Raw genomic sequence first — 14,157 nt, forward strand, 5'->3', positions numbered from 1 at the left:
GCCATTTCTTGAGCCAATTCTGAGTTGGTATGGAAAGCCCTAACAAAGACATTACAAACTGGAGTTGTTTTTTTTTTTTATCAGATTTCCTTTTACCTTGCTCATTTCCTTCTTATGAACAGAATACTGTAGTCCTTCTGAGAGTGAAGTTCCCATGGACCTGAGGCTGTATATAAGTCCCTCTAATGCCCTATGCAGTGAGCAAGTATAAGGTGCTGTTCTCTGACTTGTATAGTCTAAAGCAGGCTGAGCTTCTGAGGCATTGCTTCACTGGAACTGAGTGCCCCTGACTCCCTAAGCAGATGCAGGCAGGGCATGAGCAAGTACAGCTCCATTGACTGCTGTGGGCTTGCACCTCTGTTTGAAAGACTTCTGAGAATTTAGCCCTCACTCTTCTCCTGAGTGGGAAAGTTGCAGTATTTTGATTGGATGGCAACCTCAGAAACCAAGTCTGAGGGCAACAAAGGGCAATTTCTGGAAAATCAACAAAGGCAATAGTGAACCAAATCCAATCTATTCCAACTTCGTGCTGGTTCTTTAAATTGCCTTGGATTTGGGTTTGGGGGTGGTTTTTTGATAGCTCTTGTCCTGTATATCTTCAACTTTGTAGGATTCTTTCAATAGCATTAGACAAGGAATATGCATCATACTGGTATTTTCAAATATGACTGTCAGTGAGTCAGGATGACATTTACGACAAGTGCACCTTGGTTTCTTGAAGTGAGTAAAGTGAGGACCCTACCATCCACATCAGTACTTGTCTGTGTAGAACTTTGTATTTCAAGGACTGGAAGTGGACAGGGCCTGTCTGTGAGTACAGTTTCAAATAATTTCATTGCTTCTGTCTCAGCTGTGCAGTGGAGGCTGAGTACAGTATTAGATCTATGTTGCTTATAAGCATTTGTCAAGTAAGTGGTGTTTGAAAAAGCAATCAGCATGGCAAGTAGAATTTTAATTGTTGCACCTTTTTGAACAAAAGTTCAAGTTTTAGCCAATTACAGGTTCTGTAAAAATTAAGACAGCAACAGTGAGCCACATGTCGTGAGAGGGTCAACCTCTCATATCAAAGCTAGTCTTTGCCTCAGCCCCTAAAAGCTTTGATCATCATGAAACAACCAGTTATGAATATGTCTAGATAATAATCCCCATAAAAAATTGACTATCCTCTGAAGTAAATTACAAGGTATTTTTTTGCTATTAATTCTGATGGAGCTCACATTAAGCTAGGTGCACAGCATGCCATTATAGGGCCCTTTTCTACTTTAGACATTTTATGATTAGAAGTGAAATTAACTTTAAGAAGGTTTGCAAAAAGCAGCATATAATTTGTTGTCCAAAATGTATTTCTACATTTGACAAATATTTGAGAGTGAAAATGAGCTCAGAGGTAGGCTCTTAGTCTGTTAAAATATTAACATCTCAAGCCATTAAGATTTGTTCCTTCCTAAATGATAACAAATCACTCCTGTAAAACGGAAGCAATTCACAAGCTTGTTGATTTATTTTATTGAATACCAAGTTGCCTGTGCTGTATGATTGCAAATTGCTCCAAGATCTCACAGTAGGTGAAGTTTAAATGCTGAGATTCATCTTGTTGACTTCCTGTGCAATGTGGTGGTTTCTAAGCTGTTATTTCATAACTGTGCCAAAGCGTTAAACCAAAATGCATGAGGAGTCATCACTTGCTGATGGCTTTTTATACAGCTGTCAAACTGTATTTCAAATGGGGGAATTCCTTAACCTCCTTTCACAACCTACCTGTTTAACTTTTCCAGTTTTTGTGTTCCCTGTCCCTGTTTTAGCTGGCAAAGAATCTTGTAGTAGATTCCGACCAGATAAAATTTTATTTTTGTTGGAAGAATCTGTAGTGAGATGTTTAGTAAAGTGTTGTAAAACTTGGTTACTCTGGTTCCCTGCATTCCTTTCAGTGCTTCACAGTTGTTTAGAGCTAATTCTGAGTTCACTTAAGCAAGAGACTTGAGATCAGGAGATGCCAAAGCTAGAATGATGTCAAATCCAAGCGCAGTCCCAAGTAGGCTTTTATTCATACTTTCTTGCAGCTGTGGGCCAGCTAAATTGCAAATGTCATGTATTTAAAATGAAAAAAAAAAACACTTAGTCCTAGATTTCCTAACATAGATTTTCTCTATGGCTCAAACATCATGTCTGTGTGCTGAACTAATCAGGACAGTCTCTCAGTTGCCGTTCCGTTACAGTGACATAAGCATGCCTTACCGAGAGGAAACTTTTTTCCTTACATTTCACATATCAATGGCAGTGCTAATTTTAACAGAAGGAGAGATGCGTGTTTTTCTTAATGTAACCAAGTCCTACCTACGGCAGTTTGGTTTATGTGTGATAAGAACACACAGTGGGATCATGTTCAACTTAGCATCCATTGAAACCCCCAAGCCTTTCTCAGAAGAGCTGCTACTCTGCCAGTCAGTTCCTACTCTTTACTGACACAATAGTTATTCCATTCCACATTTGATAATGTTTTAAAGTTGTGTCATGTAAGATCTGTACTCTAGTTATGCTAATTAAGCTGCCAGCTTCTTTCGTTATCAATTCCGCTTGCTATTGCAAAGCACCTTTTTCTTGCATCTGTGCATCAACCTCTGAATGACACTTTAAGCCTTATCACTGAAAAGATTGAACTGCGTAGTCACTGCATGTTTCTTCTGCCTGAAGTCATAAATAGTTGGCCAAGAAATGAGCCCTGGTAAAATCAGTATTAAAGCAATCTGGAGCTGCTGAGCACCTTCTCATTCTAAAATAAATGGTTGCAGCTACATTCTTCACTATTTGCTGATGTTAAAGCACTTCCATCTGCAATGGCAACCTTTTGTTGCTCTTGCTGGTGTGCACTGATACAAATGTTTATATAAACCGTAGGTTTTTTTTCTAATGCCATCAAAAATGTGCTTCTCTTTGACATGTTTGTCTCAGTTTATTCCTTTGTTATTATATAGCAGTGCTGAACCATGTCCAGCTGGAACTTCATGTTAGAAAATGTTATTTAGTTATATTTTTGATTTTTCTAAATTAAGGTCACTGAGTGCTTGTTACGGTCCTCAATATAGCCAGAGGAAAAAATTCTCTGGTTTGCTAGGGACTTCCTTTGCGTGAGCTGTTAACGATGGATTGCTGATTTTAGAGCGCATACAAACATGCAAGAACACTTGCTAACCTGCTCACTCACTGCAGCGTATCTGTATTTCTATGCAGGCGAAGAGGTGAAGACAAACGTTATCCAACTGCTTATATTTACTGTCTCCATATGTTGTCAGTAATTATATCAATACAGGATTATGACACATCTGACTTTTTAGCTATTTAAAGAGGCATTTGATGGGTATTTTGTAGTCATTAAATTCAGGGATATTGTTAAAATGCTTATAAATAAATCTTTATTAATTTGGTTATACTACTGTTTTTTTGTTGTTGTTGTTGTTGTTTTAATTTACAGTAGCTCGTGGGCAAATCTTTTCCTTGATTTAAATTTATGTGACAAAATTAGATCACGGGAAACCTTGTCCAGGAGAGTTTGTGAAGGAAAACATATGGCTTATTAATCTTCCACTGTCCCTCTTCAGCCATGGAGATAGCTTAAAACAAAACAAAAAAATAATTTACTCCCCTGCTTAATGCTGCATGTGCTGCAACTCAGCTTGACTCCTGCTATTTGTCTGTTATGTATGTACAAATTAATGGGCAGGAAGGGGGCAGGACAGAGAGGGAATAAGGAGCTGTGGCTCTTTCCCACCTGTTCTCAGCCAGAGAATTTGTCTGGATGCGGAGAACTGTGAAGTACTTTGCTGTCAGAATGAGGAGGGAGAGTGCCATGGTGATGCATCATACTTCTGATCTGCTTTTTTTGGGATAATGCAGCTAACAACCTCCTTTGAAAACGCATTGCAACAGTACCATCTGGCCTCTCTGTTTGTCATTACTTTGTCATCCCATCACCCCGTCTGCCCAACCATTCTCTTCCTCATAAAACATGACTGAAATGAACTGTCCTTAACCTCATAAAAAAACAATGTGTGACACTTCTGCTTCATTTGTTTCATATGCCGTGTGATGGCTCGCTATAAGAATTTATGCTGATGAAAGCTGCCCATATTGAAAAGTATGTCTATATAACTGTTGCATCACAGCAGGAGAGCTGTAAGCAATACAGGGAAAATACTATCCAAAAGAAACTTGTGTTACTGTAATTGCGTACTGCTAAATAAATAATCTAACATTCCTCTCATGCTGTGCTTTTAAAGGGTGAACCAGGTTTCATTGGTCCACAAGGAGAACCTGGGTTGCCAGGGCTGCCAGGAACAAAGGTAAGGGTAGTTGGTCAATGCTCTGGTACAAAGTCCTTAGAGCCAGAGTCAAATTCAACTTAGCATGTATTAGAAGCTGAGATTGTGCTAATGGTGTGAAAATCTTTTATCCAAAAATGAATAAAGTACATAGAATCCATTTTTGTAAATGGACAGGAAATCTAAGTTCAGTTTAAAATATGCTATCTACAGTGCCTGGAAATGTGGAAAGTCATAGTTCATGGACCTGTGCTATGAAATACACATCTTTGTAGTGATGCCCTCAAACAATGCAAAGGCATGTTCTACAACCATTCATAATTTAAGTTCATCAGTTGCCTTTTTTTAATGTTAGCATCCCAGAATTCATTTGTTCAAGAGGCAGAATATGCCTGTATGAAGAAACTATATTTTCATAACCGTTTTTAGGAAAAAAGCTTAAATGTGCATGCAGATATTAGAACTTTGATAGCACAAGCTGGACTTGAAAATACTGATACATTAAAAAGGGATATTTTTTTATACTTCTTGCAGGTTTTTTAAACCACTGTGTGGCAAAGTTAGAACATTGTGAGTCCAACAAATAACCTGTGTTAGGTATGATAGTTTGGGAATTCAGAAAAGTGCTGTTCTTTTACATTTGAGATTACTGTGTTTACCCAGTGGAGAGTTCCCCAACTCATTGAAAGTTGTAGATGAGCTCAAAAATGTTTTCTTCTGATGGTTTGGTTTCTTTGACCATGCTGACTTAGTTCTGTGTGAAAACTGCTCATTATTTTCTGATGTATGTGTATCTTTTTCCACAGGGTGACAGAGGAGAGGCAGGCCCACCTGGGAAGGGTGAGCGGGGTGAACCTGGACTTCCTGGACTAAAGGTCAGTCTGATTTTATATTGGAAATGTTTTGTTAGGTTTAAACCTACAAACTCATCTTTTTATACCGAAAAGCAGAATGAAAAATCGGTGAATGAGCTTTTAAATAAAAATAATGTCAAATGCACTAGTCCAGAATACAATGGCAGTTTTGTGTTCACAGCTGTGGAAGTGCAGCTTAAATGGACTCTTATTTGGTCTACAAAGTAATGACACTACCTATGTACATTGTCATGGAGTTGGCCAAGTTATTATCAGCAAAAGTCCCGCCCTTCACGTCCCTAACTTTCAGCATCAAAGTTTGAACTCTTTGACCCTTGTAGCTATTAATTGCAGAGAAAATCCATTTTGCATGCTGTTTTCTAATTCTGTAAGAAAGAGATCTTTCTAACTACTTTTTAGGGTTGTCTTACTATTTTCCACTGAGCCAAAACCATCAGTTTTCCTGTCCTAATATATCTTGAACACACTAAGGCAGATTCTGTGCTTCTTGGCCAGCCAATTTGTATTCATCTAAACTTCTGGGAAAAGAAATTGTGATAATACTTTATTTTAATGTCTTTATTTCAGGATAATTAAGTACCTTCTCTACGATTCGGATATCATTTTTCAGAAGCTATGGAATGACATAGGTCATTCCTGCAAACCCGTGTTAATGATATCTACTAATGCCAATACTACTTTTCATTTGGAAGGATGGAATCTGTGGCCTTTGCATGCTGGTGTTAAAGAATATTTTACTCTGGGTGCTGTGAAATTTGGTGGCTTTAGAGGCTCGTGATCCTGATCGTATGAAATGGGGTGGTTTTGCTGTTCCATACTAAGTCATTACTAATTTCTTTTTCTCTGCACTCCCATTCCTCTATCATTTTTCTCCTATCCATCTCCCATCTTCCCTCGAACAGGGGAAAACAGGTGAATCTGGATCTAGAGGCCCAAAAGGGTCAAAGGTCAGTAGTAACAAAACTGTCTTACCTGGAGTGATTAACACAATGGTATTTATGATAGTTTATGATGTTTCACAGGAACTTCATTTATCTCTTTAAAAGAAACTGTAGCGGATTCTGCAGTGTTCTTTATAAATAAAACCTTCTGACTTTCAATTTTAGCTAGCAGAATTGAGTCCTCTGTATTTCAAACACTATGATTCTAGTTTTTCCTTTTACTATAACATCTATTTCACTCTGCCCTGCTTTTCCCAATGCCACTTGGTTTCTCTCTGTATAACTCATGTGGGTTAGTTCGCCCACGTGCCAGGAACCAACTTCTGGCTATGTCTGTGGAGACTCAATTGGTTTTTGCAATAATTTTGTGTATCCAAACTTTGGTGGGTTAGGAATGAGCAATATTCCAAGGACTTCAGGCTGAAATAGGCTGGCCAGTAAGTGCTACAAAGGCAAGTTTTGTAGGTTACATTACTGTTTTAACTATTTAACCAGAGGTGTTTTTATTACTATTACTATTATTTCTATTTTATGTCTATCTACTTATCCATCCAACCCTCTATCTCTATATACAGTGGATTCACATGTATGTAGAGAGAGAAAATATGTCTCTGTAATATTTCATATGCTATTCAAATTCTGTGCTCACTGGAGAATCTTCTGTGTTATATTGTGAAGGCAAAGCAAAATGAAAATAGATTTGTTTAGGTGGTTCTTGAGTCTACTGTCAGAATAAAGATGATAAGACAATATTGTAGGCTGGTAGGATACTGGTTGCAGTACTTGAAAGGTCCTTGAATAACAGCCCATTCACAATGCTTAAGGATATGATTAAGTAAGTGTCCCACCAAAAAGAAATCTTGGTAAATTGAGGGAGCTGATGAGGGGATTAACACTTCAGAGTGAAAACAGAAGAGTAAATCAGGCTCTCACTGGCCTTCAGTTCCTGGGCACTTCCCAAATGCTCCAGAAATAGATATCTCTTCTAATTTTCATTTTATCTAAAAGGCCTAACTGTCTTGAAAATTTGGACCAGAGAAGTCAACCTAGTAGTTGAGAACTTCATTTTTGAGCAACACCAATGACACATTTACTAGATATTGCCAAGGCAACAATGAAAGGAAAGGCAGATGGCACAAACTTGTTTATGTCCTGCCACCAGCCTCCTCTCCTTATTCTTTCATTACCCCATGAAAGTTTTGTTTTCTGATTTTGTTTATTACCACTGGTGAATTAATCATTCTTCCCTAACTTCGTACCAGTGTTCTATAGATTTTAACAGGAGGAAGAATGCAGTATTTAGCCAAATTCATTTTGAGTAATATACAAATTTAAGAACCTGCTTATAAAAGTGTCTGTGAAGTGAAATGAATCATAGTCAAAGGATGTTGGGTTATGAATGCAAGCATATTTTAAATTCTCTACATCACTTGAAACATATTACTAACAGCCAGGAGGAAAAAGCTGCATGCAAGATGGTAAAGATCTTACACCTGTCACAGTGAGGGAGTAAAGGGACTCTAATGCCGACAGTAACATGTTAGTAGGGGAGGCAAGGACTTGGACTGGGGAAGTTCAGAGACTTAGTGGAGTCATGATCAGAGAAAGAAAAGTTAGTGCGCTTTGAAACACACCTTTGAAGATGTTGCTGGGTACTTTCAGACTTCAGATAGTGATTTTATTTCTCTGGCTTTATTTCTTATAGCTTTTGATAATAGTGTGATAAAGATAGAGAAGTTACGTTAATTATGTAATTGGTATCTGTCTTCTATTGAGTCTTTGGTATTTCTTATTCCATACCACTACAGCACACAGTAACAACTCACATAGAACCAAGTACATTGTTGTCCAGCTTGTCACTTACACAGATTTCTAAGGAATTTCTGTTGTAATTAAGATTCGCATTCTATTAATAATTAGAGGCATTTAAACTTGAAAAGTTTATTTAGGAGAAACATATTTAAAAGGGAATAACTACCTAATATACTGTCAGACATCATATCTGTTCTCAAATATCCCTTTTACATAGGGTGATACAGGTGACAGAGGTGACACAGGATCTCCAGGTCCAAGGGTAAGTCTACTTCTCATTTCAGCTCTTTATGCTCTTAAATTCAGTCTACACCATGAACTGAAATTGTAGCAGCAACTCCAGTTAATCTGGTGAAATTGGCCACTTGACTCTGGTGGAATGTGTGTTGTTAACTGGCCTTTAATATGAGTTACAATCCCTACTACTGTTTGAAGCAGTGCGCTGTTCACAGTTCATGGGCAGGAAGTTACATGCCAGATGTTCTGACATAGTTCACAGCCAATACAAAACTAGTGTGTCGGAACTGCTTCAGTATTTAAGCATAGGGGTTTCATTTATTTATTCTCCCACTGCAGCACAATTCACTTAGTGACCTGTATGTTTATATTTATTTTTTTAATTGTTTTCCTTTAAAAATAATCTTTTGTTTAATGCTAACTGTTGTGGTTTGTAGTAATATGTTGTAAATACAACAAAATTTCAGTGCAGAATAATCAAGCTAAAGCATGCATTGGTAGTTAAGTATCTAGAGTAGTCTTTGGCAGGTGTCTCAAAAAATATTATGGAAAATATATTACAGGGGCCACCTGGACAGAAGGGTGATCAAGGTGCAACAGAGATAATTGATTATAATGGCAATATTCATGAAGCTCTTCAGGTATGTAAACCTAACAATGCCGGAATGGCTTAGACTGATCTGTCAAAAGCAGTTTGACATCATTGTATTTCTTTTCTGTGTAAGCAATGAGAACAATTTCTTCCCCAAATTTGCTGAGTTTATTAATTAGGGATCTCTTTCGGTATTTGGAAACTGGAGTTGCTGTTTGGTGTAAGACAAACTGTTTCCTTGATACAATTTAGCTGAGTGAATTAGTTGCATTTCCTATAGAGTGTATTGACATCATCTAATGAGGATAAAGCTGATTCATTGCTGGATGTGGTGCTTAGTGCTGAATTCATGCAATAAACCACATACATAGGTTCAACAGAAGCATCTGCTTTTCAGTTCAAGTAGTGTAATATTGACATTTCTTCTCTTTTTCCTTCTCTTCTTCCTATAAAATGCAAACAGCAGAATATTTGAGATTTGGAAAGCATGTCACATGGCTCCATTAGCAAGCTGTGGATTCAATCAGCAACTTGAGTATGTTAAATAGACTAAGCACCAGTCTTCCCATTTGTGCATTTCTAGAAAACCTGTTTTGACTGGTGTGCACAAAAGTGTGGAGGATTAAAGTGGGGTTACAAAGAGAGTGAATGAGTGTTTGCATAAAAGCAAAGTATCAAGGTGACATATGTCATTGCAGTCAAGGTGATTTACATTGCAGTATAGTCAGATGCAAATTCTTTGCAGTATAACTCCACCAAAATGAATGGGTTTGCTTATGTGCAATTGAAGACAGAATTTGGCTCATTGTGTATCTGATCATTTTCTCACTAAATCCTCTGAACTCTTTTTCTTGCATTTACTCGGTGGGAGTGAATAGATGTCTAGCCAGTCATTTGGTTTTCAAGACTCTTTTGAAAATAAAAAAATCTCACTGCCTTTAGTAAAATCTAAAAACCTGTATGTTGTTGAGGCTAAACCCACGCTTTCATTGTGAGTGGAGTCTATGGGGAAGTCAACACAGGCATGTTCTGAGGCTCTGCATTATACCCATCTCATTTGGTTTACTCTTCAGGGAATTCAAACACACAACTCTCAGTCCTTTAAATCATTCTCCGAGTTAGATCCCTGAAGTAGTTTGAAATTAATGTTGCGTATTATCAGGCAGATTTACCAGAGACGTTAGCCCCCGTATCTCCTGTGTACTGTCTTTATATCTTCACACTGGAATCAATGTTACTCTCAAGTGCTGTGTAAGAGCATCTCAGAAAAGCTGCAGCACATAAAGAAGTCTGAATAAGGGACTAAAGCCTATTGCAGTGGTTGAAACAGATTAGGAGGCCCTTATCCTGTTGTAAATCATTTAAAATGTCATCACCTTCTGATCCAGGGCAACAAATAATTGATATTGATGGCAATGTCTGTGCAAGGATGGTGTAAGTAAGATTATAGAGGATCAGTTGACAATGTACTTGCCAAATCCACCTCAGTCCTTTCAGATGGCAAGCACCCATTCCTAAGTCTCCTGGTGCCAAATTCTTAAGGGCTCCGAGATTTGCAGCTTCTCCCATAGAAGGTAATGAGCACTTACAGTGCTCAGCAGTGAACTGTGACCTTGCACAGAATTTGTCCTGCTGATTTAAGAAGTTCACAAGAGATTGCAAGATCTGAGCTGTCTGCATTTTTTTAGAGTTTAGCAATAAATCATCAAGCAGCCTAAAAGCTTCAGAACAATTTAGTTACTCTGCCGTGTGCCTCCTGCTCAATTTCCTGTGTCAGTGCAGAATAAGACATCTGAGTCCATCAGCACTGAAAATCATGATCTTAAAATTATCTTCATAGTTTGAACAAGACCCCTGCTGAGTGCATGTGGCTTTCACTTGGAGGACCAGTTACAAAACGTGTCTCAATTGAAATTGCTCTTCGGGAGTATTCTTCAGAATTTCCTAAGGCAAAAGGCAGTATCTGCAAGAGTTTAGCCTTTGTAGGAACTACAGGATCAGATACTTTAGATATTAAAATCTGAGTGTGCTGATGAAAATGAGCTTGTCTGTGTGAACATGCTAACATTAATTTGCAATGTTTATTTTAGGTTTTCATATGTAAGTAAACTGAATTTTTCACTGTTTTTAAATTTCTTCATATATTTCGATAAATATATTGAAATGCAAAAGTTATTTTATTAAGGCTATCTGTTAAGAGATTTTTTTCTTAGTGTTTAAAAATCTTTTGGAAGACTCTTCGTATGATCTTACTGTTTAGTCATCACTTATTTGATCTCCTGAATTTTACAGAAATCTACAATCTTCATGTATGTAAAATCCTGATTCCCATAGAGTCCAAACAGTCAGTACAACACTGAGAGTTAAAAATAACATGGCTTTACTCTTATTTTCTGGAGACATGATGTCTCCTGAGATGCAGCATAGGTTTTGTAGAGATAATAATTGTAATAGGCAGAACAATTTATATACTTGTTCAACTCTGGTAACGGTGTCTCTTGTTAATACATTTTACCAACAGAGGATTGCCACCCTCACTGTCACGGTAATTCCTATTGCATGACTTAATGTGTTGTAGAATGTCTCCTTTATGTCATAGCATGTTCATAATTCTGCCAGTTCAGGACATGTCTTCATTGGATGTTGACCCAGCTCATCATGACGTGAATTTATTTTCTCAGTGTTCCCCTGTCAGACAGTACATTGTTGAAAGCCCTTCAACAATGGACCCAGTTCTGCTCCTGCTGAATTAATGGCAAAACTTCAGTTAATGTGAGAGACCAGGAAAATAAAGAGCACAGTATTTCTGTAGATATACATCTAGGCAGATTAACTGCTTTGGACTTCTTGGTGTATGTTCTCATCTCTGTGTGTCTGCATAGGGGTCCAGCAAAAACAAGAAGCAGGATTTGAGTGCCAAATTATTTTCTCTTATCCACCTTATTTTCAGGGTAGAAATAAAGATCTTTTGGATTGGATTGGGAACAAACTTTATGTGGGAGCTTTCAGACCAGGTGCACATTATTTTATGAAAAGTACCCATCTCAGGAAACTGTAAGTCTAGCTAAGTACAAAGCCCAAGTATGGGGAATTCTCTTGTCCCATGTTATTGGAACTCAGAAATAAATATAATTTTTTCAGTACCTGTACCCTGAATCTGCAGAGGATGCCAGTTCCAGTGCTCTTACCCCAGACAGTTTTCTATGGGAGGTTTAGCCATACTAGGCCAGAAGCAACTTCTGAAAATACTGACACCAAGAGATGCTTACGATATTTCAGGTTCAGCCTTCCCTTAAAGCTCCAAACTTGGTATAAGCAAATAATTTCCTTCTTATTGTTTCAAGTTCTTCTTTGTAAAATATCTGTTAGTCCTATTTTCCCATCTGTACAAATACTCTCACTGTGTTGATGGAGGGGATTTTTTTATTTTTTATTTTTATTTCTTAAGAAAAACAACCCCCCTCCCCCCCAAAAAAAAGCACCACCCACTGTGCACCATCCAGATCACCCTGATATTGTATCCACGGCCTTAGACAGAAATGAAAGAAATGGTTGCAACTTTCTCTATAGCAATTTCCTGAAGCACTGAGAATCCACCAAAACACTTAGCATCTTTTAGCAAAATCCTCTTTGCAATCAGTAGAAGATTTCTCCTCACTTTGGATTGTATTGTATTAGGGCATGAATGTTGTTAAATGTGGCTGAGGTGAATTTTGATCTCCCTGCCACTAAGAGGAGCTTTGCCATTTCATCAGTGGGGGCAGCAGGACTTTATTATAAAATATCAAGTGCACTGTTATTTTAGTAGTTTTAAGTAGTACCCCCCTGTTGAGAGTTGCCATAGATTAACAACTTGTTCATAACAAGTCTTGGTTCCCCTTGTGTGATCTAACCCACGTTGTTAAGGTACCTATATTAACATTCAGCCTGTGTTTACATGCCAAGCCTTTCAGCAATTTATTTAAAAGTTAACAGGCTTACATGTTTCTTCTTAGGGCCCACCAGGACCACCGGGACCCCAAGGGCTGCAAGGTCCAAAGGTGATCTTCCTTATTTTACCCGCTGTATTTTAAGAGTGGAGGTATTTTCCGTTTCTCTCACTGATGTGTGCACACATGTACCTGGAGCTTTCCTGTATAGTATACTTACCTGTAATTTTTTAGAATATGGCAGGCTTCAAGCTTTGCACCCTGGCAATTTGAAATGTAGCCTTCCAGAGCAGGTGCTTTGATTTGTTGCCACACACAGATGCTCAGCTGAGAATCAGCAAAATTAGTTGGTACTGAAACAGGGCAGAAGCATCTTTCCTCTGGATCTGCACTAAGGCTGATCCTCAGGGCTTCTGCTGCAGTGTACCCTGTGTATTTGCAAAACATAGCCACACAACCAGCCAGTCTCTCCTGTACATCGCTTCTGCCTGGGTGGGAGTGAGGCAGGCAAAATGGTGTGTGCAAGGAGCTGCTTGGCCACACTACAAGCGCATGTAAATGCGGCTTTTATATTACAGGGATGCCCACCCAAATAAACACAATATTTTCTGATCTCTGTAAAAATTAAAACATGCACATGTGGGCAAGAGTCTGGCTGCAAATCCAAGCCTGCTAACCCCACCTGGCTGAGGCTGTGTGTAGTACCAGAACTGTTAGTGAGCAGCCCACACAGAGACAATGAATACCATATGCTGCACTGTTCTATAAAATTTAATAAATTTGCCTACACTTAAAAAAAAAAAAAAGAAAAACAAGAAAAACAACACCACACAAGTGTTGCAAACAGTGCGACCCTTATATTGGTTTTACATTAGTTGGGATAATTCTCCTATTTCTTAAATTCTGAATTTGTCATTTCTTCTGTCAGTGGCTCTAAGCTCTTCCAAAAGCAGATACATGTTTCTTCAACAACAATACTATTCATTTGAATTTTACGCTTTATCCATGGTATCATATAGAAATACATCACATTATACACGTTAATTGTTCTGAGAAATCATAAGAAACCAGATCCTTTCTTCTACGTGAAAACTGGTAATGGAATACACAGTTAAGCATGCAGGAATGGATTTCTACATTAGGCTGTACACAGCACAAAGCATTTCTGCAGCCTAGAGTGTGCTGTAAAACACAGAGGAGTTGAACTGGGGCATATGCTGTCTTCCTTCATCTGGATGATCATTCCCATTCAAAATTAATGACATAAAGCAGAATTCAAACTTACGGGAGTTTGTTTCCAATATTATAATCTATCCCCATCAATAGAAGTTGCTCCCTTGGAGGACGCTATTCAGGGACCAGTGCAAAGGGCAATGTTGTGAATGTGAACTCCTTCCCTGGGTGATTTATATTAGCCAGGGAAAGACCACATTAAGTATCTTCCAGCCCTACATA

General features: G+C 38.2%; 1 protein-coding gene across 10 annotated transcripts in view; it reads left to right on the forward strand.

Annotated features, from left to right (window-relative positions):
* Positions 1-14,157, forward strand: part of COL25A1 (collagen type XXV alpha 1 chain) — a 304,900-nt gene that overhangs the window by 260,689 nt on the left and 30,054 nt on the right. For 8 of the 10 annotated variants that reach the window (XM_083833712.1, XM_083833714.1, XM_083833711.1 and 5 more), the window contains 7 exons: positions 4,275-4,337; positions 5,123-5,191; positions 6,094-6,138; positions 8,162-8,206; positions 8,745-8,822; positions 11,295-11,318; positions 12,769-12,813. In XM_083833712.1, the coding sequence (XP_083689838.1) occupies positions 4,275-4,337; positions 5,123-5,191; positions 6,094-6,138; positions 8,162-8,206; positions 8,745-8,822; positions 11,295-11,318; positions 12,769-12,813 (369 nt within the window). The remainder of the gene's footprint in view (positions 1-4,274; positions 4,338-5,122; positions 5,192-6,093; positions 6,139-8,161; positions 8,207-8,744; positions 8,823-11,294; positions 11,319-12,768; positions 12,814-14,157) is intronic. The other 2 variants (XM_083833715.1, XM_083833719.1) reach the window with 2 other exon arrangements.

This window comes from Anser anser, assembly GCF_964211835.1.
Source record: "Anser anser genome assembly, chromosome: 4".
NCBI lineage: Eukaryota > Metazoa > Chordata > Aves > Anseriformes > Anatidae > Anser > Anser anser.